Raw genomic sequence first — 23,852 nt, 5'->3', positions numbered from 1 at the left:
TGGTGCTAGCCTGCCAAAACTTTCATCACTGGTGCTGTTTCCGAACGTGACGTAAAACGTATCCTTGAAACTCTGACATATTGCGACAAGTACAGAGCTGTAAATAGCAATAATAAAGTGAAATGCATAGGAATGCGTTTTTGTTATAACAATATAATTTTATTTATACATGTGACGTATTATCTCTTATATAAAATTTTTTGACAGTGGTATATGTTTGTGTGTGTGAGTATGTCATTGCTCTCTATTCTGTCAAATTTTGTATCATATTGAAACCTCAAATTTTTCTTGAATAACCTTTTGACAAGCATGAGAGATGATAATTTTGCGTCATGAAAATCATTGTGTAACGACAGTTATTATACTTTTTTTTCTTTTTTTTTATATGTATGTGTGATATGTAAATTAATATTCTTGTTTATTTGTGATTTGCATACATGATACGCATACATGTTATATGTTTGAAATTTTAACTTGGTGATTACTTAATGTTCCAGAGAAGATATATTTACATACAATGGATTCTATTGCAAGTGAGAATTTATTTAAGCTGCAGTGTTTAATTAAAACCACTGAGATACAGCATAGTGTACAATGTAAACTTGGAAGAAAATTGTTTTTTGCATTGGCAACCAGCAATGCAGATATTATACTTTATTTTAAAAAGGGATCTTCCTGTTTACCTGTCATTAAGAGAATACCTTGGTTTCAAGGATTGCATAAACAAATTGCAGCTTTTTGTTTTGATCCAAGTGGGACTTGGTTATTGTGCATAACCTTGGACGGTTCTATGTATATACTTCCTGCTCTGACTCTAGTTGGTGAAAATAATATTATTGACAAAAGATGGAAGCCAAATGACTTAACACATATTCCTTTTATAAATCCTCAGCTCTCTCACTTTAGGTAACATACTATTGTATATAAAATAAATAAGAAAAATGAAATAAGTGAATATATATTTGACAATTATATAAACACTATAATTATTATTATGTAAGATAATATGTTAATAAGATTTTAAAATATTGTTACATATTTTCATAGACCAGTTGCTGTTACATGGTGGAAGGATATGAAGATGTTTACTGATGTTGGTATCATAGGAACGGAATGTGGAACAGTAGTACTTATAAATCTATTAAATGGGCAACAAATAGGTGCAACACATATAGATGGAAGTATACACAGTTTACATGTTTGTCAAAATGAGAACAAAGAGGATGCATCTCTCTTAATAACTAGTAAACTTCAGCAACAATGGCGTTTGTCTTTGGGACAACATAAATGGCACTTTTCACATAATTCTGAAAACAAAGAACCTCGCAAGGAAACGTACACAAATGGCAGCATACATGACAATATCGAGAGTTCTGTTCCTAATAAGTCTAAATTACGAGAACTTAAACAGCTCTCTGTTGAAAAACTCGCTATTCTCAAGCAGAAATTAATTGAAACAAGAAGTCAAACATTGGGCGAAAGTTCGCAAAGTAATAAAGAAAATGATAATGGAATTTTGGTTACTTCGGAAATATTACCTGAGTTCAGCAAGTTTAGTTTTATTAATCCAGAATCAGTACCAAAGGACACTTTTCTTTCTTCACAATATGACAGAGAAGGCCAGCAGTTATATACATGCTATCATCCTGTTACTAATCATATCACAGTAAGAACGATCTCTATGATTCTAATAAACAATTTTATAAAAAAATCTATATGTTAATTTATAATTGTACTCTTTTTAGGTACATGGCCCGAATCTAACTGTAATACCGTTGTCGATACACAAGATATTTCAATCGTGCGAGACTGTTTTACTAGCGCACAAATTTTTTTTTATTACCGATATTAATCAACATGTGATATATATAGTATCTGATCAGTTGTCCGAGACTCATATAAATAAAGACTGTAAATTCAATTCCGAATCTATTGTCGGAACTTTTTCTTTTAAAAGCAGTAAGGAAGTTATACGTGCAATATATAAAGTAACTAAGTTTAATAATCTGATATCGAAGAAAGTCTTGCAAGAAATGGAGAATAAGTGTACCGTACCAAAGATTGTAAAGGATATCAAGATTGAAGTACCTAGTTTGGATACGTGTATTATTGTTACAAATCGCTGTGTATACGAAGTAATTCTAAGGTTGGTTTTTAAGTTTATTGTTTAATATGGTGCAACAGTATATTTATATTTTCTAAATTTTGTTTATATGCAAATTACATTATTTAAATCCTTATGTATAGGAAATCATTATTATCAGTTTTTATGGAACTGGTGTTAAAAAAAAACGAACTGCAAAAAGCGGGAAAATTGGCAATGATTTTTGGACTGAATGGGCAACACTTGTTGGAATATGCTGGTGATATATTCTTATCAAATAAGGAATTCTCGCGTGCAATAGCCTCTTATAAAATGTCTAAGGTAAATTAAAAATCTAATTCTCAACAAAAACTGTATAAATATTATAGTTAATGTCAAAAACATCTGTGTTTCTATTTTTATTTTCAGTGTAAATTATTGAAAAGTGTGTTAAAATTTGCATCAGTCGGCCACACCTCGGAATTATTAAGTTGTCTAACTCATTGTTTGTTGACACCTGTTATTACCGAAATGCCTGTAGCAACAAGAATACATTTATCGAATTTATGTATACTTGCCTTCATCGAGATGACGTTGAGAGTGTGGTCTTTGGAACAATCTAAAGCAATCTACAAAGAGTTCTTGTAAGTTGCGCGCTTCGCACACGTAATGCAGTTACATTTTTACGTTTTTTCTTAAATCTCAACAAAACGTCTGTATCTTATAGATACTTTTTATCTACAAATACGTTTTACGACGAGTTGTTGGCCATTAATATAGCCGGCCAAACCTATCTCTGGGAAATATTGCATCACTTGGCCACGCAAAGGTGTCTATATGGTCAAACATTGGAAATTCTTATGAAGGCGATACAAATGTTTGGCACAGACGACTTTCATTCAAAACCATGTAATGTGCACATATGAATACACACACACGTATGATAATTGCATGTTTTTAACATAGAAATAACAAAATAACAGCGCTACTTTGTACGGAATTTAATATAGATTTCTGTTTTTAGACGGTTTACTTATATGCTTAAGCGAATCCGATCTAATGCAAGCGATGTTATTGAATCACGAATTAGCCAGGTCTCACATATTGTTTGTGCGCAATAATCTGCGGAACTTTCAAATGTTTGTGCTTCAGGTAAGAAATCTTAAAATTTATTTATTTATACGAAAAAGAATGCCATTAGAAATAATAAAGCTGTACTTGAGATACAAAAGATTTAAGATTTATTTTGAAATTGAAACTACGATGAAAATAATATTCATTTATATTGTGTGCGGATAATTTTGTAACGTCGTGAAATATTTTGCAGAGATTGGTGACATTGTATGATCCAACAAATCCAGTATTACGGCCTAGACTAATACAGTGTAAAACACGTCATGAAACGACACAGTACAACGTACAATCTAGTCAATGTGATTCCATAGATATTACAGATAACGTTGTGGGTACTAAATATGAGTACTAAATTTTTGTATTTTTTTAGTGAATTTATAGATTTTCATTTTACAGGTTCAACCTGATACACTTGTAGAAGAGATAGTAGAAACATTCGTATTAGTTTTATTAACGCTTATTCACAAGAAACGTATGTTGAACTCCAACTATAAGCACAATTTTTTGTACGATATGCAGTTGCCGGAAATAAGTAAGGTAATTACGACTTACGATTTTGCTTTTGCATCGCTAACATCGTCGAGCCTATTTTGTAATTTGCATCGTGATCTAACAGGAACACTTAAAGATGTCATTGCATATTGATTTTAAGAGAAGATCGCTAAGCGCTGGATTTTCTCACGTCGCTGTTATCAGAAACAGTAACATTTACACTTGGGGAAGTTCGGTGCAAGGTTGCTTAGGTATATATTTATATTTAAAAGCTTGAACAATAACATAATTACGAATTTTTGTTTTTTTAGAGAAAGAGTATGAAAAAATATGTGTAGAATTTGTCGTACATTGTTTCATTGATAAAATTACTAGGAACCGGATCCAGTATCTTGCGGTATGGGGCACCTCATGCTGTGTGCTTCTTCCGAAGTATGGAGATAGAGGTGTACAGTGTATCGTGCGGACATTGTCACACTCTGGCGGTCACCAACAACGGAATCTACACTTGGGGATCTAGTCAATTCGGACAATTGGGTCTCGGCAAGGTGCTTCAATGCTCGAGTCCGGAATTAATTATCTCGCTGGCGCAAGAAGTTATCGTCGACGCGGTGGCTGGGCAATATCACTCTGTGGCACTAACAGCGGACGGCAGAATATTTACATGGGGTTGGGGTGTTCACGGTCAATTAGGTCACGGTAACATTGACGAAAAGACTACGCCAACCTTGGTGACGGCTTTACTCGGTGTAGTTGTATGTTACATCACCGCCGGATATGCCCATACTTTGGCATTATCCGTGGACGGTGTTGTGTACGCTTTCGGAAGCAATGTTCTTGGTCAATTGGGAGCAGGCAGCAGTGCCAAAAGTTCTATACCGATGAAAGTATCTTTGCCGGATAGAATAACATTTATAAGTACGGGATACTTTCATAGTGTAAGTCATTTATTTTTATTATACACAAAATTTATTTCATCGCACGTATGACAACATTGAGAGATCAATTATTCGTTAAAAATTTAAACGTTGCGATAATAATTTTACATTGTTTTTTTTTTTGTATTTATAGCTAGCTGTCAGCAATACGAACAAATTATACACATGGGGAGCTAGTCCCCAGGTTCTTAGATTGCAAGTGCAAGCACAAAAGAGAACTCGTATACTGGAGCAACAAGATGCCAATGAGAAGAAATACAAAGCTTTGGAGGAGATGGAAAAAAGCGGTACATTAAACGAAGAAATGAAAGAATTTATAGAAGGTGGCGTCAAAACTAACTTTGCGAAAACGGATGCGACTACTTCTAATGCAAAAACACAAAAAAAGCTGTCTGAAAACGTGGATTTAAAAGATCTCAACGTTGACCAACATTCGATTGAAGAGAATCAGGCGCATTTGAAACCGTCCGTAATTGACACAAGTTTGGTGAAAGGACAAATTACACAGGTTTGTTGAAAAGAGTCTATTTGTCTCCTTAATAAAGTCAATCACTTTTGTGTCCGCCATATGTAATTTTGTCAATAACATTCGTGTATACGCGCGTAGGTATCAGCCGGCGGTCATCACAATGCGCTTATAACAAAAGACGGTTCTTTGTATACATGGGGTCGTAATTTGGACGGCCAAATAGGTAACGGCACGAGACGGGAAGTGCCGATTCCTACGCCTTTGTATTACAATTCGGCCTGTATTTTCGCACAAATACCTCCTAGACAGAACGATTTTAAACGAATGGAACGTGACGCTGACAATAGCACCAATAAGTCGAACGACTCATCGGTCGCATATAACGAAAACGCACCTGAGAACAATGGGAATATTATTAATATATCAAAATCGATACATGCGGAAAATACCAGTTTCAACAAGGAAAGAGTCAATCCTGTGATTAACGTCGTTGGAATTGCCTGCGGATACGATTACACGGTTGCGATACAACCAGGTTAAAAGAAAATGTGTAAAAATCCATATATATTAGATCTACCGGAAAGTTCTGTTCGTTTTTGGAATAAAACAAAATACAAAATTTTTCCAAATTTAAGACCATGTTGGAGCAAGATCCTTTTCCGACAACATCGGAGATCGCAGAAAGGCTTAATTCAGCTCAGCAAACCATTTCGGACCATATTTGAAAGATAGGATTGAAAAATTTGGAAAAATTTTGTATTTTGTTTTATTCCAAAAACGGACAGAACTTTCCGGTAGACCTAATATATATATAACAAGAGAATTATAAAATTATAATGCATTTTTTTTTTTATCAGGAGGTACGGTGTTAGCTTGGGGTAACAACAGCAGAGCTCAGTTGGGTCGCATTCCCGCGAGAGAATCGCGCGACGCCGACGACAAGCTCGTGTTGCTCAAATCGTCGAAACGAGTGGTGCGAGTCCCTACGGCATTGCACGTGGCTCTGGACGTTCCCAGCCAAGTTCCCGGTATTTCCAATCCGGTGATATCTTATCAATCCAACGACGCGTCGTCTCTCGCCGGACTCGTACGCCCGTTGAGTGTCATCGAAAAATCACCAGGGGAATTAACGCTTCATTACGTACTGCAATATTTCCACGGTTTATATCGCTCCGACAATATCATGAAGAAGGTTTGTCGTAGCATTGTATTTATCATTATTATTATTATTATAAGATGCGCGCGACATAATGTTTTCTGTTTCGCAGTGCGTTGAATTGGAGAACTATCAAGCTAGTTCGAAACTAGCGGCATTGGAAGGTGATATTCTCGCCGCTTTTACTTATCAATTGAAGGTGTTGCACAAATTGAGTCTTCAGTCGTTTGGGAACTCGGAAGTTCCACTTGATGACACGACGGGATCCGCGATCAAGACAACGGAAAGAGACTTCGCGACGACGGAGTCCGCTTCGTCCGAGAATATCAAGAAAAACACCGAAATGTTCAACAGACAAGCGGAAAAGAATTTGATGGAATCTCTGGAAAGTAGCGTTACGCGAAATTGGATGAAAATTCCTACGAGCAGATCGTTGAACAATTTGCAATCGTTGGCGCAAGAATTGTACACGTTCGATTGTCAAGGCGGTTCCGAAGAATTGTGCGGAATTCGAAAAAACGAAGATTCCTCTCCCAATGCGAACAACATCGAGACTGGCCCGAACAAGGACGAGCAACGAGACTGGATAGAAAATCTGATTTTCAACGAGAACGATTCGCTGTTACGGTACAAGGACAATACTCTCACATCTGTGCAAACTTTGCCTCGGTCGACCTACAAGAAGATTACGTTGAATATTCACGACGGTCAAACGGATCGGTACGTCGATACCCGTAAAGAGAGCGCGCGATCTCACGACTGTTTATCGTCCGCGCGTTTTCAAAGAAACTACGTAGTCAACGAAACCATAAAAGCGCTAAAATTCTACTTGAATAACATCAATAACGAAGAACATGTTCTAAAGTGCGAAATACTGCAAAGTGCGATCAATTTTTGGATCGAGCACAATTTGCCGATGGAAAGTTTGGAAAATGTTTTTCTCGAACACATACATATCATTTATTATCCACTTGGATTGTTATTGTTTTGGTAAGTTGTAAAACTTTTCCCCCCGTATCTTTAACACGTTCGCGACGGGTTGTACATTCTTGTACAACCACCACCGGTGGTACATTCTTGTCTGCCCCATGGGGCGGGATGAGCCACCGGTGGTACATACAGAATTGTCCCATGGGGCGGGATGAGCCACCGGTGGTACATGAGCATGTGTGTTTTTATTTCGATTGTTTTATGCACAAAAGATAGACAATGGTCAAACAACAAGTGGTATATGATTAATTTGAAAGTACCAAAAACAGCGCCGTCCCAAGGCGGAGACACAAAAATCAGGGCCCGTCGCGAACGTGTTAATATAAATCTTCTAGGCGTATTTTCTTGACATTTGTCTTTTTTTTTTTTATAGTCAAAATTCGATAGAAAGATATCTGGATATAAATAACGGATGGAACGATGAAAGCAATAATCAATGCGTGTACGATTTATTCTCAGTAAACTTTTGCCTAAAGATATTGTCGATGTTGATGCAACATATAGATGAAGGTTTGTCGCTTTTTGATTGAAGTTTTGTTGGTTTAAAAAAAACTTTTTATATAAAATATATCAATATCTTTTAAACGAACATGAGATCTGTTATATTTCACAGGTGATGTTATGCCCGAATATATTAAAATCTTTTCTTCTTTGATGGCCGACAATTACGGCGTGCCGTTAAACGGATATCCAGGCACGAGTAGAAACAATAATCCCGAACAAATGATGGAAGGAATCGTCAGCACGGTACTCTCCGAAATGGAAAATTCTAAATTATTTGCACATATTAAGGTAAAACGTGTGTGTGCGTGTGTATGTGCGTGTGTGTTTGTTTTATCTACAAAAGATCTAATTTGTGAAAAATTCTAAACAGGATTCAGATGCCGCAAATCGCTTGCTCACGACGAGGGAAGATGAAATGATATTTACTTGCGGCCACCGTTTTCCGATGTCCGTATACGAGACGGATATTATTCCAACAATGGAAACTGAATTATTAACATCCTCATCGTTAATTCTTCCATGTACGTCGCAGTATTTGGGAAACATCTTGTATCACGCGTCGAATCCAGAAATTTTATGCCCATTGTGCATAGTCGGGGCGTTGAAAGCAATGATGGAAAAAAGTTACGAGTGAAAATACTCGAAATGATATAAGCAAGATGCGTGTAACAAAAAAAAAGATTCAAGGAGTTTGTTGGATTGTTTTCGCAATCTGAAATTATATTAACGGGTTCTCTTCTCTCCTTCAATTATGTGTGAACGTAAAACATTTCGCGCGATTGTTATTATAATTTTATAAACTCGAAGAACGTATATATACAAAAATAGACACAGTATTCTCATCGACGTTACTTTTGTCGTTGATTTAACTTGTATTGAATGCCAGTAAGTTTAAAAATAAAAAAAAAGTTATGTCCCAGTGTGTCGCTGTGTTCTGATGCCGACTTGCCTCTTGGTCTCTTCACTCCCTTCTTGCATCTTCCCTGCCTCTCCCGATGTCAATTTAGTCAAAAAAACAGTTTTCTTTAGAGTAAAATCGTCAAAAGAGACGTAAGGCCAACGTACTCTCCTATTTCATACTAATATATTTTTTCGGAAATTTGCGTTTTGTGCAAATATTTATGGATTTGTACTCACGTGTTCACAGGACACCTTCCAGAAATGCGACACAAACAAAACATTGAAGAAATAAACTCGTGTATTTATTTTAAACAATATTATAAATGTCATGAATAGAGAGTGTATGATGAATATATCTCTAGACTATATACCTGAAGACTTACATAAGTCCTCAATGCTTCCTCTGTTTGTTCTTGAATCCAATGCGGGCTCCTTTCGTGGCCCCGGAAACAATACTCTTGAACCTGCCCGCATTTTTCTTCTGCTTCCTGTACGAAACATAAATGTTCAATTTGTTTCATAGTATATTAACAACTTAAGTAGTATATTAACATATAGTATATTAACATATATGTGTGTTTATATAATCCTAACACATATGAAAGAAAAACAGACCTTTTATTCAGAGCAGATCTTTTCAATTGTATATACGCATAAGGATCTGGTTTGCCTTTCTTTTTAATGTCGCCTCTAGCTTTTGTCGATCGGTACTCAGAACCAGGTTCACGTTCTACTTTTCTAGCTTTCAACGGTCTGTGAATACCCGAACCACCGGCTATATAATCACAAGAATCATATAAAATTAAAAAAAAAAAGTCGTAATATACAATAATATATTTTTGTGAACACATATAATTTTTAAATTTACCTTGATATCTTGACGTAGATTGTAGACTCTTCGAACTCATTATGTCTGACATATTTTCGCTATATTTGCGTTTCCTTCCATCAACCTTCGAAGTCGCTACGGATATATCGTCGTTGTCTTCTACAAAAAATTGATAAATTATCACAATAAAATTATTATCCCACACACACACACACACACTTATACGCGACACAATTCGAAGCAAGATAATTACTGTAATCATCTTCCGAATCGCTATGAAGAAAAGAGGCGAGTTTTTTTCTTTTTTTCTTATTTCCCTCTTCCGCGTCACTGTCGTCCTTTTCTTTATCATCCGTGATGATGAAGCGACCGTCAGGCGCGATCTTGAAACCATAATCCTTATCTTTTTGAGGAGCTTTCTTCGAATTTGGGATTTTCGAATTTGATGTGACTGTCGGTTGTGTAGCTACAAAAAAAAAAAACATTAAATTACGCGTTTAATTACACATCTATCAGAGTTGAGTTTTAACTGATTTTCTGTGTGATTCTCTTCAGTTAAATATCATAGATAAATTACAATCACTCAAATGAAAAAAAATAAAAAACTTAAAAACATATTCTGATAAGAATATCAAGTAAAATTTGGCTATAAACACGAGTCGAAAATTTAGCGTCTACGTTGAACCCCAATTTTTGAAAGAAGGAAATTTCGGACGTCAAAGTAGGATCTACTTTTCTTTTTACTCCTACTTTGAGCCTATCAGAGCCTGCAACGCGCAGCCTGATCTGAGAATTGAAACCCTACTTTAAAACTTTAGCAGGAAAAAAGGAAATTTCTCGGACGTACAGCAGCGTCAAAGTGGGATCTACTTTCTCTCTTACTTCTACATAAAAAAAAGAGGAATTGAGGTTCAACGTAGACGCTGAATTTCGACTCGCGGGAACTGACTTGTAATATTTCTGACAGCTGTTGGATCTATAAGATCGACTATGTCTTCCTCGTTATCTCGAATCCAAGCGTCTGTTTTAGTCGCTGATTTCTTCGTCTTCTTCGGCTTTTCTTCGTTCTCCGTGGCTTCGAATTCCTCGTCGCTGTCAGCCAATATCTCCTCTATGCTCTTGGGTTCTCTCTTCACGCTGAACTCCTCGTCGGTGTCGTTCTCCTGTTTTATCGCTCTCTCCGCCTCTCGTTTCTTCCTCTTCGCGTCTTCGAGTTTGTTGATGTTCTTCAACCTCTTGTGCATTATCACATCCGTCGTTGGTATCATGTCGAAGATCATTTTGATGCCGTACTTTCGAATCAGTTTTGTGAGAACGTCGCGCACTTTGTAACGAAAGTGACGCTTGCAGTCCTCGTTCATCTGCGACAAGGCGTTGATTATCCTCGGTAATTTCGGAACTACGACGAAGGACGACTTCGCACCGACGTATATCTTCACGTAAGACAAAGCGCAGTCGACTATTTCTCTTGTATCGTTCGTCAGTAACGTACAAGCTTCCTCCAAAATCTCTTCAATGATCTCCGCGTCTAGAAAAGCATTGTAACGATGCGTGATGGAAGTTAGACACAGCAGACTGTTGGTAATTGTTTCTTGATCGCCACCTAAACCCACTATCATCATATCCACGTAGGTCTTGAGATATTCGCGATTGTTGAGAAATTTCTCAGCGATCATATTGAGCAATTTGTACGCCGCCTTGCGACATCCCGTGTTTATATCCTTAACGCAAAGCACGGTTTCGGGAACAATTGCTTCCAGAAACTTCGTATTTTCCAATTGCGGATGTATCTTGACGAGATGCGTCAAACAAGCGAGACGCGCTTTTCTACTAGTCGGACAGACTTTCGACCCCGAAACCATCAGCAATTTTTGTATATCGCGTCGACGCTCCTTTACGAACTGTTCGCACACCTGTTTGTCGCTGTCGCACAGTTCCATCAGAAATCTATAGGCCTTCTTCTGCGCTTTCTTCTTGCTGTCGTCCATGAGAACAGGTTCGCACATGCTGTAGTACTTGTTCAATCTCGCGACGTCCGTGTAACCGATCAGCGTTCTCAACAGATCGTGCACGCTCTGTTTGAAGAACTCGTCCGTACCGTCCTCGTTCAATTTACCCAGAGCCTGATCGAACAATTCATTCGCCAGATCCGTGTTCGCGATCGTCATGTAAATTTTGATCGTGTCCAAAGCGGCGAGACGTTGTCCCTCCTCGTCCGTGCCGCAAGGTTTCGTCGTGTAAACCGTGAAGAGAATCGGCAGATAATTTTTCGCGAACCGAGCGAGTTGGGCAATATCGTCGGCGTTCCCGTTCTGGGTCGCTCTGGAGATCAATTTTCTCAGAGCGGCCATTCCGAACAGCCTGAGATCTTTTTTGTCCCTGACGATCATACCCAGCAACACAGCGAAGTCGGACGTGAAGTTGGTCCTCACGTCGCTCGCGTCGTTGCACAAGCTCGGCAGAACGGACCAGATTTGCGGTACCAAAAATTCGTAGGTCTTCCCGACTATCGGCTCTTTCGCTTTTTTTTCGCAAGTCAGAGCGATCGGCAGCAGAACGTCCCTGAAGAAAGCGATGGTGCCGCCCGTTATGCAATCTTTCAACAACGGAATTATCCAACCCCGCGACCAATTGATCTCGTCGTTGTCGTTTCCCAGAGGCAGGGCGTTCAATACCAATTGCGGACCCATTGTTCTGATCGCCGCGCCAATCGCGTACTCCACTTCGCCGTCTCTCCCGAACATCTTCGAATCTCGCAGCTCGCCCAAAGATTTCACGACGTCCACGAGTTCGGCGAGTTTCAACTTGCCCGTTACGTCGAAGAGCAGAGCCGTCAGGTGAAGAATATGACGCCACGCTTCCAAATATTGATAGCTCAGAGCTTTGTGCATTATCGAAACGATCTGTTTCAAAGTGCCGTTGTAACGTTTGATTTCTTCTTCGGTTTCGCAAAGCGGCGCCACGCATTCCTGAAGAATAATCTTGATTGTGTGCGACGCCGAGGCGATAACTTCCGTCTTGTCGGACATCCAGAGTTCGATACACTTGCTTATTATTCTCGGCAAGAGACTATCCAGCGTCAATCCAACACCGGGATCGGAGCACAGCTGTGACGACGACACGTGGATCAGATTGCAGTGAGCTTCTCGCATCACCGTCAACCACGCCAGAGTTGGCTGCGTGTCCGTAGCGGAGGGTTGATAATCGTAAAGAGCCCTGATGATATCCGCGTTTCTTTGCGTAGGTAACGTCGCCTCCGAGGGTCTCGAAGCGAACAGTCCGTGCAACGTTTGCAGACAGCACGACGTTATCAAGACGTTTTTCAACGTCATTATGCTCAACAAACGTTCGCAGATGGTCTTCACGTGCGACTTTTGCAAAAGATGCAACGTGTCCCTCAGCAACGTGAGAGTGTGCAAAATTGTGGCGACTCCCTGAGACGATCCGGGTCCGCAGGCTGCGTCCAGTTGCGCGATGCAGTAAGTTGCGACCTGTCCCGCGGCTGGATGATAAGTTGGCGGATTCTCGCTCTTCGTCACGTCACTGGCTCTGAGAATCGCGCATATCGCGTGTTGGGCGGATTTGCGCACCTTGGGTTTGGCGTGAGTTGTAAACGACAATATAGCGTCCACCACTTGAGCCGTTGAGGCATTGGCCCAGGTAGCAGCTTCCTGTACTCTCAACAACACCGACAAACAGCCGATGCAATGTCTCAGAATGAGAAAATGTTCGGTAACAACGTACTTCGTTAGAATGTTGACAAGAGTCTGACTTGTCGTGCCAAATTTCAGATTGAGCACGTTTTTAGGCACCGTCTTCATACACATACCTAGCAACGACAGCGTCGCCACCACGTGAACGTCGTCTTTCACCGTGTCCAAAGTTGTCATCAACGCTGCAAAATATTCCGTCGAGCTTTCCGTGCCACCTCTTTCCTTGATAATCTCCGTGACGGTCGCCAGAACAACCAAGACCTTCTTGTGCACGAGCGAACTCGATTGAAAATGTTCGAGAAACTTGGTGAAAGAAACGTTGGAACATTTGCTGTAACTGGTAGCAAACGTGTCCGAGGTAATTGCCGTTTTTTCGGTGCTCCGATCCTCGTCGATGTCGAACTTCGCCAACTGGTGCTCGATACCCTGAAGAGCGTCGTGCTTCTGCACGTCTTCCCTCGTAATACCCGACGAGCTGCGAAAATTCTGAAAGAACAGATTTGCCGATTGCTCGCGATGCTTCGTGACGGAGGGATTGGAACTGGAACTCTGGCCCTTGGCCCATCGCTTCGCCTTTCTTCTGCTTCCCAAACGTGGACCCAATTTACCCATCTCTCGTTTTTCCTTTCGACCGGTATGCGACGAGGTAAACTTGTTGCACAACTTCGGAAGAAGTTATTTCCGAGTCAGAAGAGAGGTTACAACTTGTTCTCGCACGTGACTGGCGGCATGTGACGTAAACACATCTGTGCGTGCGATAAACGCGCGTACACACGTGTGCGCGAATGTAATTCTCCGAGTCACGTGACACAATTGTTCGCTCGCGCTGATTGGTCGATGGATAGGGAATTTAAAAAAAAAAACCCACAACTGGTAGAAGACGTACGGCTGATTTTCACGTGGTTGAGGATCTCGCCAGGCGATTGGGCGATTCGACCAGTCGTGCGAACGCGACTTGAGCTCTCTCCGAGATTGTTGCGAGGTCCAAGTGGAATTTCAAACAATTCGAATCCGAGTGAACTAGGCCGAACGAGAGGAGGAGGAGGTTGAAACCTTAGACCATATATACTTATAGACACGGCCTGTAGATATGAATCCACGAGTCGAGGTGAAGCAAAGATAATATCATCTACGTGACGTCACATGTGGGCATTTCAGCAATGGCTAAATACGGCCTCGTAGATGATATTATCTTATCTTGAAGGCAGTTATCTGAAGCCGTCCATAAACGCGCCTTTGCTTTGCCCACATGTGACGTCATGTAGATAATATTATCTTTGCTTCAAGATAGTTGTCTGAAGCCGTGTCTATAAGTATATATGGTCTAAGGTTGAAACGACAGCCAGTCGGGGATCCGCAAACGTGCGAACGCGCCGCGCGGGGCCCGCGGGGGTCAAGCCAGATGCACCCAGCGGCGGTTGTGTATTGTGTGTCAATGCGAGCCACGGCCACGGCGGCGTATCGAGCGTGAAGCGCGCGCGGATATAGGTATCGCGCGTGTACATATTCTCTCTCGCATAGTCTCCGATCATACGCGGACGCAGCGCGGAAGTGTCATCATCATCAGTGCCGCTGCAGCCAAGCTGCAGCTCTCGCGCGATACGGATACCTCTCTCTCGAGGAGCGACCAACGTTCTTGTATGTGGAGCAAGAGGCCGAGCAAACGGACGATCGTCGGGAGTTGAGGTGGTGCCGGATTTCGGTTTTTTTAAACCGCTCACGTTCGTTTATTGTTACCGGTTTCGTGTAAGCGACCGCGCGAGCTCTGACTGGCACGCAAAAAACCGTGTACGTTGGGGCTTTTCAGGAATCTCGAACGTGAATGTGTACCCATCGCGGTGTCATCCTCGCGCGATCGCAGACAACCCTTTTCCCGAAGGCGCCGCTATGCTGACACCGCAGCATCAATTGTAAGTACTTGTCGTTACCGGAGCAACATCGACGCGCGGGCATCACTGCACATTTTTCGCATCGCGTGGCTCTGTGCTAACGTGCGTGCGAACTCGCACGCACGCACGCATTTTTGTTGAAACGAGAGTAGCGCATCCTCTTCTTTGTTTATCTGTTTTATGTTTTTTTTTCTTTTTTTTTTTTTTCCGCAGATATCTCTCACTCGATCGCGCGTCCGATTAAACGTTGAACTCGTGCTCCGATTTTGTTTCGATGTTAATACCGACTTTATGTACGTGTGTGTCTATTCTCGGCAAGATTTAAATTGATCGTGTTGATCTCCACATTTCGAAACACCGAGACGAAAAAAAGCGTCGTGTATTTCTGTAATAAAACCTTACATGCGTTGCACCGGAAAATGTGCAGTGAGAAAGAAAGAATGAAACAAAAAAAAAAAAAAACATTTGCAGAAAATATCTAAGTTATTTAAGATCTAATTTATATATGTATATATTTATTTACTTATATTTAATATCTAATTTATATATATATATAAATTATATTATATATATTTATATTTATATATATATATATTTGATATATTTGATGTTGTATTTGATTATATTTGTAATTGTTTTTATATGAACAAAAGTTTAATATGACTTTAAAAATAGTAAATTTATGAAGCATAAAATTGCTTATAATGAAATAATATATTTAGGAGAATGTTATATTGAAATGCTTATATTGAAATAATATTCATGGCAATTGTGTATCATTATTGCGATTTAATTTCAATATTTTTATGTCTGTAACAAATATACTTTTTTTTTTTTTCATAAAGTAAAACGCATACAAACGAATATTATACATACTATAAAAACACAAGAAAAAAATTCCGTACAAGGCTTAAAGAAAACAGTCGTTTTTTTTTTTTTTTAATATTCATTAAAATGTAATATATGATAGAACGAAGAGAAAAATCGATTTATAATATTAGTACTTTGACTTCCACTCTTTTTCGAGGTAAAAACTAATCAAATTCTCATTATAGTTTGTTTCGAAATTACAGTACTATTCCTTTGTTCTAGAAAAAAATTATTTCATTAGTTTACGATTAGATCTCGGATCGAGACACTATTTCGACATAAATATCAGCAATTGGAAATCACCACACAGTGGTCCATTATCTATCAACTTGAAATTATCGCGATAAGAATATTATTTATAAATCGATTTAGCCGATCACGAAATAAATATCGTTTGATGGCTTCACACGGCAAACGACGCGCGTTCGAATTCATTGGCTTGAACGCGATCTCGTTTCTGTTTCGTGCTTAAATATTCATTTTAGTCGGCGACTCGAGTTAATTGAACTATTAGAACGCTGCCTTCGCGTCTCGCCACATCGTCGTCGTCGTCGTCGTCGCCACCCAATGTCGCTTTCGCCACCGCGTTCCGAAGATTGTCGCTTCTCCAATAAAGTTCAAACAAATATACAATTGTCACAATTTATAAGCGTAAATCAAATATATAACATTGTGTCTCCACATAATCCATAAACATAAACCACAATCGAAAAATTTCGAGTCCCATTTCAATCGATAATGTGTGTGTTTGCGTGCCCGCACACAGTGCGGAAAGTTCTTCCGATTATTATCACACACGGCGCATTCTTAACTTTGAGAAAGAAACGTTGATAGTAATTTCTGTTTTTTTTTTTTTTTTTTTTTAATTACAGGATGCAACGTATTCGGTAAAATATTGTTAAACGCGTTAATGAACCTTTAAACACTTTCACTCTAACGTTCTAACTCTCCTTCTCGGAATTCAATTTGTGATTAGTTCATTATATTCTACTTTATCTTAAAGACTAATTTAATCGGCTTCAACAGCCGGTTCAAACGCAAAGTATGTTGCGTTAGTATTAATGAACTTTGATAAGAGTCAGTTGAGAAAATTAAGACTAATGAAATATGAGGGCAACGCGTGTCAAATAAAATGCGATCTCACAATTTCCAGGAATAAAAGATACATTTTGCGCACGCGCGCGCAGCAATGGTATTCGAATAAACTCTCTGGGAATGTTAATTCAGATTAATTATTCTTTTCCCAGTGGGGGACACTAATGAATTCAAATAGAAGCGTAAACACAATAGACGCGTAAATCTATTTTCCGACGAAAGAGCATCGGTGAAAGTTCGCAAAAAATAGATCTTATTGTTTGTCGTAAGAAAAAGTTTGTCACTCGAGAGCCACGAGGTAAAAAAAAAAAAATAAAAAAAAAAAAAGTGATAGGTCTTCCGTATTTCGATCAAGCTTTACCCTTTTACCGAGAGGAGGAGGACCTTGGCATTAGCTTCTAATCGAGCGCAAAATAATTTTGCTCGCTCCACGCATTATAGAGTGACATCGTATATAAACTTCGCTTGTGTAGGGTAAGATAGTCACGTGTGAAAAACGTGTGTGTGTGTGTGTGTGTGTGAGGAAAACCGCTAGCTTTTAAAACAACAAGGTGCAATTTCCCATCTACGCGCATCTATGTGTAATACGTGTTGATTACGGTATATACCTACCTATTATTATTATTACGCGCGTTGTGCAGTCCGCGCGCGCGCGCGCGGCGTTTTAAAAAAAATGACTCAACGCGGAAAATTATTCGCGCGTCTTCTTCTCTTTCTCGTCTTTTTTTTTTTTCAGCGAAAAAAACACACCAGTAAACTTTCGATAATAAAATTTCGATAATACGACTTTGTAACCGTGTTAACGTGTTCTTTCTGAATTGCGACACTGTGTCGATACGGTCACGTTAGCAGCTGGCAAATTATGATTTCCTTCCGGTTACTCCAAAGCTGTATCCTGCTGTCCTCGTTTTTTTTTTTTTTTCCCGACAGCGCTTCGACCTCGTGCAATCGTCGGTTTTAATAACGTCTAATTAAAATGCATCTTCCATCAGGAGAATTTATATCTTCCCTTTAACACCACGGGGGATAACTGTGTGTACAATCTTATCTCCTAAAACTTTACGTCGAGAAGAGGTTCGGTGACGGAAAACGATGGATGTTTCGTTATTTAGAAGCGCATAAAACGTCGAGAAGAGATACAAAATGTGCGATTACACAACAGATCGATGCGGTAAACTTACAAACTCGATCGCAGCGTTTGGTTCAGTTTTTTTCCAGAAAACGCGAGATGCGCGTGAGGGAAAAAAAAAAAAAAAAAAATTGATGTTTAACGTCGATCCAGAATTTTCTGGAGGGAAAAAGGCGCACAGCTGTGCTGCCGGTCGCGATATGCTTCGCTAGAGCCGTTGCGCGCGTGTAAAATCGCACCGCAGATGCCCCGCGCGCCGCGCACATTATCTCCGCGCAGTAGTACATATATATTACGCCCACTTAAAAACAATCTAAACCTCCATCAGGCGTTCGTGCCTCCTCCGTTAACATTTCACGCTGCCGCGACTACGTTTCCGCGTCTGCCATTGTCGATACATACCACATCCTCGCGATTTCTAGTCGCATTGAGAATCCAACAGACGGAACCAAAGTGAGCCATCATTCTGATTATATGACGGCGAAAGAGAACGGCTTGCAAAAAATTTTACTATCTCGTTCTCCCGCACGAATGAATTTTGAAACGTGCATTTTTCTCGAAAAATTATTATAAACATTCGATTTTTTATATTCAATTTCGTTCCACAGAGAGGAACAATGCAGATTATCGAAGTACGTGCGAATTCACTTCCGGTACGGTTGAAGTTTCTTAACTCGCGTGTTTGTCGTTCAAGTTTTTTTTTTTCTCCATTTTCAGACTCGCATGAACGGGGGATATCTCACCACGTCTAGATTAACGATATACTTTATTTACGTGTGTAATCGCTTCATCAAGCTCCGCAAGAAACAAGGCCGTGACATTTTCCGTACCGGTTTTCCACGGCGACGGCCTTTTGCAAGCCAGGCGAGCGTTTCAAAATACGGGAGATACGGTGGCTGGTTGTGTTCCCCCGGCATATACTTTGTGGCACAAAAAAAAAACATTTTTGAAGGCAAAAGCGCTAGAAAGGACACAGCGCGTTGCTTCGAATCGCGCGCGCCGTGTACGCGCGCGCGACAAAGCGCGTGATGTCGCATCGATTGTTCGGAAAAAAAAAAAAAAAGAGAAACGCTCAGAAAAAGCTCTCGCAAATCGCGCGAGATCTCATTGAAGAACGAAAAACACTTGTTTGTTCAAACATTGCGAATCACCGAATAATCGGTAATTGGAGCACCTGCAAGTGCGGTTCTCTTCAGCTGTTTTCTTTTTTTTTTGTTTTTTTGTTTTTTTCAAGACTAAAAGAGTCAAACTTTCACATCTGTATTCTATTCTTCCTCTATTGACAACCGAACGTCTTGAACGAATCATTAAACACATTCGCAAAATGCTGCCAACCGAAGTGCCAATGCGTTTCTCAACGTATCGAGCGCCGATTCTTATTGGATTATTGATCAATATTCACCCGAGTCGAAATTTAGCGTCCACATTGAACCTCAATTGTTTTTTTTTTTATGTAAAAGTAAGAGAGAAAGTAGATCCTACTTTGACGCTGCTATACGTCCGGGAAATTTCCTTTTTTCCTGCTAAAGTTTTAAAGTAGGGTTCAATTCTCAGACTGCGCATTGCAGGCTCTGATAGGCTCAAAGTAGGAGTACGAAAAAAAAGTAGATGCTACTTTGATGCTGCTATACGTCCGAAATTTCCTTTTTTCCTGCTAAAGTTTTAAAGTAGGGTTCAATTCTCAGACTGCGCATTGCAGGCTCTGATAGGCTCAAAGTAGGAGTAAGAAAAAAAGTAGATGCTACTTTGACGCTGCGTCCGAAATTTCCTTTTTTCAAAAATTGAATTTCAATATAGACGCTAAATTTCGACTCGGGCCAAGTATCATTTATATTTTCATTTATACAAATACATATATATTTTGTCAAGTTTCACAATGACCTAATATTTTTCTTGTCTCCTTGGTGCAAGTCGCGCGGTCTATTGTTTCTTTGGAAACGCACGAGTCTGAATTCAATGTCAAAAAGTGAGATGAAAATAGCGCGCGCCGATGAGTAGCGCCAGAGAAAGTGGCGTGGATCGATTCGCGGTATCGCTGCTGCTGCAACACGCAATTGTGTGTGTGTGCAAAACACACACAGAGAAGCGAAAGAAAATCCCTTTTCCCACTTCAACAATTCGAACAAACTCAGAAGACGAGAAAGTAAAATAAACAGTTAGAAGTGCGTTAGAAGTGGATACCGATACATTAATTTTTTGAATTTAATTCTTCACGCGACAAATTTCTTCCTCGCTCGCGTTCACCCGCGAAACGCGGGGGATACGATGATTTTTCGTCGCGCAATTGCTCGATTTACGCTTGACGCTCAAATTATCGAATTCTCGTTGCTGATAAGAAGAAAGAAAAGTGAAAAAAAAAAAAAAAAATTAATCAAGAATAACGAGCGCGACACCAGTGATGCAAATCCTACGGGATTTTACGTAACAGAATGCGGAGCGTTACGCGAATCGTAAAGCTGGACCGTAAGAAAAAAAAGAAAACGTCAACTGCACACCGACGTCATCGGGGTACGCGATATGACGTGTGTATAAAGGATATCTTTAACCTTCCGTTTACCCGGTGAAGGTTAGCGAGGGATGCGCGCTCAAAGGCGCTCTGCACCCCTCGCGTGCGGAGAGTTCTAATTAAACAACGCTCGGTTAAACTTTTCTTCGCATGACAAGATCTTTAATCTGCGATTTTATACGATAAAATTGCGTTTTTCTCACTAAACCTCGCAACGAGAAGATTGTACAGGTGAAACTTGCGAAGTAGCCGAAATATCCTTGAAATCTCTGCTCAGTTTATATTGAAAATTTTTTTTTGCATTGTTGAAGTAACGATACGCTCGATTTTGTTTTTTTTTTCAGCGTCTCATTGATTCGCGAACACTTGAGAGCCACGACGGGAAACTGAAAGGATACCTCTATCGTTAAACGAAGAAATATGTATACACGTGTCATTTTTGCGAGTGTGTGTACACACGTACACATACTATGGACGAAGTCAGTTAACTGGCGCGGTCGGTCGGCTCCCGATATCGGCCCCCGTGCCGAAACCGGAAATCTTTGACAGAAAGACCGATGTGTTCTACGTCACGTCATGCATTTCCTCCGAGCGTTTCAAGGTCATTACGAGAATCCACGTGCACGCTCCGCATTGACATTTCTATTCATTCGCACCTTCATGCGTTGCCGTTTATTTCCAGAACCGTCCCTTTTCCCTCATTCAATCAGCTGATAGAGCTCTGAGAGAGAGAGAGAGAAAAAACTCGGTCTACACACGCTCGACGATCCATTCAGACGTCGCGGCGAACAAGAAGAGACATATATATATATATATCTTCGTATAAAGGAGCGCGAGAAGATATATATATAAAAAAAAAAAAAAAAGTTTTATCTCTTTGCGCAATAACGGTATTGAGTGACTTCTGGTGGTTTTCATCGCTTTGACGACAAACGTTTATAATACGCGCAACGGAAAGTCTCTCGCAAGCCGGAAGAGAAAATCGCGAACGTGTGTCCTTCGGAAAAATTATATACCTACACACAATTTGTTACGTTTGTTTCGCGTTTTCTCTCGTTTCTCTCTTCTCCCTCCCTCCCCTCTCTCTCTCTCCTGTGAGCGCAAAATTCGTATAATTCGTTTTTACGGAGAACACACACACAGCGCGGAATGTACAAACAATTACTAACATTTAGTTCCGTTCCGTACCAGACGCCGCTCGTACAACAACGAATCATTAGAGCTGGCCGCAGAAATTACGCGGAACTAGACGACGGGGGCCGCATCCTGCTCTTTTCTCTCCGCACGCCCCCGCCTGCTTGTTCGGGATATGCTACGCTGGCGTTTTATTATGCGTGGCAAATAATCAGAAACTTTCAAGCGGAAGCGACGAGCAATTCGTTTCGCGAAACAAAAAATGCCCGCGAATTGGTCGAAGAGATATTTATTGTTTTAAAAGAGAATACACACACACACGCATACACACACGAAGAAAAATATATATGTCGCCGTATACAATTTTACGTTGTGAATTTAATTCCGCGGCGATACGGGTAATAAACGTTGGCAATGAGCGCGTAAAATTTTTATTTAAGCTACTTTCTTCCTCTTTCTCTCTCTTTTTTTTTTCTCTCTCTCTCTCTGTCTGGTTAACAGGCAAATATCATATTTTCTATCTCGCACGTGATAATCATATATGGGTCAAGGCTTCGGTCACGTCAGAATGGAAACATTATATTATAAATGCATATATGCAACATATATATGTATATATTCGCTGCGAGCACCTACGTTCTTGACCCGTTCGATTTTGCTACACTCAATAAAGGCCTGTCGGAGAAGAGACAAAGAAGAAAACTCTTTTGCGCGCACCATTGTGTCAAGGATAACGGTAACGTTTTAATTCGTCTTTCGGATTTCGATCGGAAAACGATGTTATCTTATTCGCGACGCGGCAAAGTCAGCGGCGAAATTTCATTCAGGCGATACACGGGGGTTTCTCTATATAAATGTGCTCCGCTTAGTACACGCGCGTTGTACACGTATAGCAAAAGTTATAATTGGTTAATTAAGTCACCCCTACGACGCGCGCCTCTTCCTCTCTCTCTCTCTCTCTCTCTGCTCGTTGTAACATCAATGTCCTGACAATTTAGGACTCAAACTATCCGATCTCTTCCTGCCGCGCAAAATGTAGGTCAATTACACACATACGCGCGCGTAAATCATAAAAAAAAACTGTTGACCAAGCGGATTTATTCGACATATCGATAGTTTTTTTTACCGGCAGATGCGTGTGGTACACGACTACTGCCAGCCGTCTGTCTCGAATCGTCGTCGACAATCGTTCGGATGTTTTTGCGACTACCGCGCGTTTTAACGCATACCGAGACATGAAACTATCTTTTTTATCTACACAGAGACACTCACTGATTCATAACTCGAGTTTTTCGGTGAGACATTTGTTTCTAATCCTAATCCTGAAACAGTTCCAAGTTACGTCCACGGTTTCCAAAATTTCGATGCGTTTTACTTTGATTTAAAATATTAGAAAAATTGCAAACGTCTGTCTTCCACGTCTTTCAAGTGTCTTGACCGATTGTTTATTTGACGAAAAAACGGTTTTGCATAATTTAGTTTTAATAATTTTTGGAGAGAATTTGGTAAACCCCCCCCCCCCCGACAAAAAAGAGGCCACGAAGGTTCGGAATTAGTTTCAAATACTTTTCAAGTATTTGAACGTAAAAAACGAAAGATTTTTCAAGAACTAAATCTCAAACGGCACGGCGAACCTTCGAGCGACAACTTTTTCGATAAGAAAGTCAAAACAAAAACGATTACATTACTTTCCGAAGAGAAAATATGAGATATATAAGAAAAATGTTATCAATATCACTATTTAGAGGATTTTCCTCTTAAAATAAGAAACTCTTCTTGGCGCCTATTTTAGTATTATATAAAATATACTTAAAGTAAGTGGGATATCCTCAAAATAAGAATACAGTTTTTTCGGTGTATTTAACGCGCTTATCAAAGAAAGAGCGCTCGATCGTAAAAAGTATTTTTTGTTTTTTTTTTTTTTTTTTTTTTTACCAGCTGAATTTCGAGTTATTAACATATATGTGTTACTAATCTGTCCTCCTCTCAAAAAATCTCCGCACTATTCTCGTATTAACTTT

General features: G+C 39.9%; 3 protein-coding genes across 3 annotated transcripts in view; 2 read left to right on the top strand and 1 right to left on the bottom strand.

The window, feature by feature from the left end:
- The first annotated feature begins 37 nt into the window (after positions 1-37).
- Positions 38-8,688, top strand: LOC109859749. The gene is made up of 19 exons (XM_020438288.1): positions 38-225; positions 498-906; positions 1,048-1,666; positions 1,746-2,146; positions 2,248-2,425; positions 2,513-2,727; positions 2,811-2,992; positions 3,108-3,235; positions 3,411-3,545; positions 3,614-3,754; positions 3,834-3,960; positions 4,085-4,647; positions 4,781-5,155; positions 5,255-5,651; positions 5,974-6,308; positions 6,385-7,262; positions 7,636-7,772; positions 7,876-8,054; positions 8,137-8,688. The coding sequence occupies exons 2-19, from the start codon at positions 518-520 to the stop codon at positions 8,398-8,400; spliced, it is 5,643 nt and encodes a 1,880-aa protein (XP_020293877.1). The 5' UTR covers positions 38-225; positions 498-517; the 3' UTR covers positions 8,401-8,688.
- A 258-nt stretch (positions 8,689-8,946) lies between these two features.
- LOC109859750 (RRP12-like protein) lies at positions 8,947-13,938 on the bottom strand. The gene is made up of 5 exons (XM_020438289.1): positions 10,445-13,938; positions 9,749-9,961; positions 9,535-9,654; positions 9,282-9,441; positions 8,947-9,154 (listed from the first exon to the last, which is right to left on the bottom strand). The coding sequence occupies exons 1-5, from the start codon at positions 13,818-13,820 to the stop codon at positions 9,058-9,060; spliced, it is 3,966 nt and encodes a 1,321-aa protein (XP_020293878.1). The 5' UTR covers positions 13,821-13,938; the 3' UTR covers positions 8,947-9,057.
- Positions 13,939-14,634: 696 nt separating this feature from the next.
- The window catches only part of LOC109859755, a 17,843-nt gene continuing 8,625 nt past the window's right edge, over positions 14,635-23,852 (top strand). Inside the window, exon 1 of the mRNA XM_020438295.1 lies at positions 14,635-15,118. The gene's annotated coding sequence lies outside the window, so the exon portion shown is untranslated. The remainder of the gene's footprint in view (positions 15,119-23,852) is intronic.

The sequence above is a fragment of the Pseudomyrmex gracilis genome, unplaced genomic scaffold, assembly GCF_002006095.1.
Source record: "Pseudomyrmex gracilis isolate BER0280 unplaced genomic scaffold, ASM200609v1 scaffold_283, whole genome shotgun sequence".
Classification (NCBI taxonomy): domain Eukaryota; kingdom Metazoa; phylum Arthropoda; class Insecta; order Hymenoptera; family Formicidae; genus Pseudomyrmex; species Pseudomyrmex gracilis.
Note: the sequence above shows the minus strand (reverse complement) of the source record. Positions and strands in the feature narration are given on the sequence as shown.

Bases quoted from the DNA above. Each gene is read 5' to 3' on its own strand.
- LOC109859750 (XM_020438289.1), bottom strand. From the start codon at position 13,820: ATGGGTAAATTGGGTCCACGTTTGGGAAGCAGAAGAAAGGCGAAGCGA. The intron at 9,962-10,444 runs GTCAGTTCCCGC...TTTTTTTTGTAG, and splicing joins AGCTGTCAGAAATATTACAA to CTACACAACCGACAGTCACA. The intron at 9,655-9,748 runs GTAATTATCTTG...AATTTTTTGTAG, and splicing joins CGATTCGGAAGATGATTACA to AAGACAACGACGATATATCC.
- LOC109859749 (XM_020438288.1), top strand. From the start codon at position 518: ATGGATTCTATTGCAAGTGAGAATTTATTTAAGCTGCAGTGTTTAATT. The intron at 2,147-2,247 runs GTTGGTTTTTAA...CCTTATGTATAG, and splicing joins GTATACGAAGTAATTCTAAG to GAAATCATTATTATCAGTTT. The intron at 4,648-4,780 runs GTAAGTCATTTA...TTGTATTTATAG, and splicing joins GTACGGGATACTTTCATAGT to CTAGCTGTCAGCAATACGAA.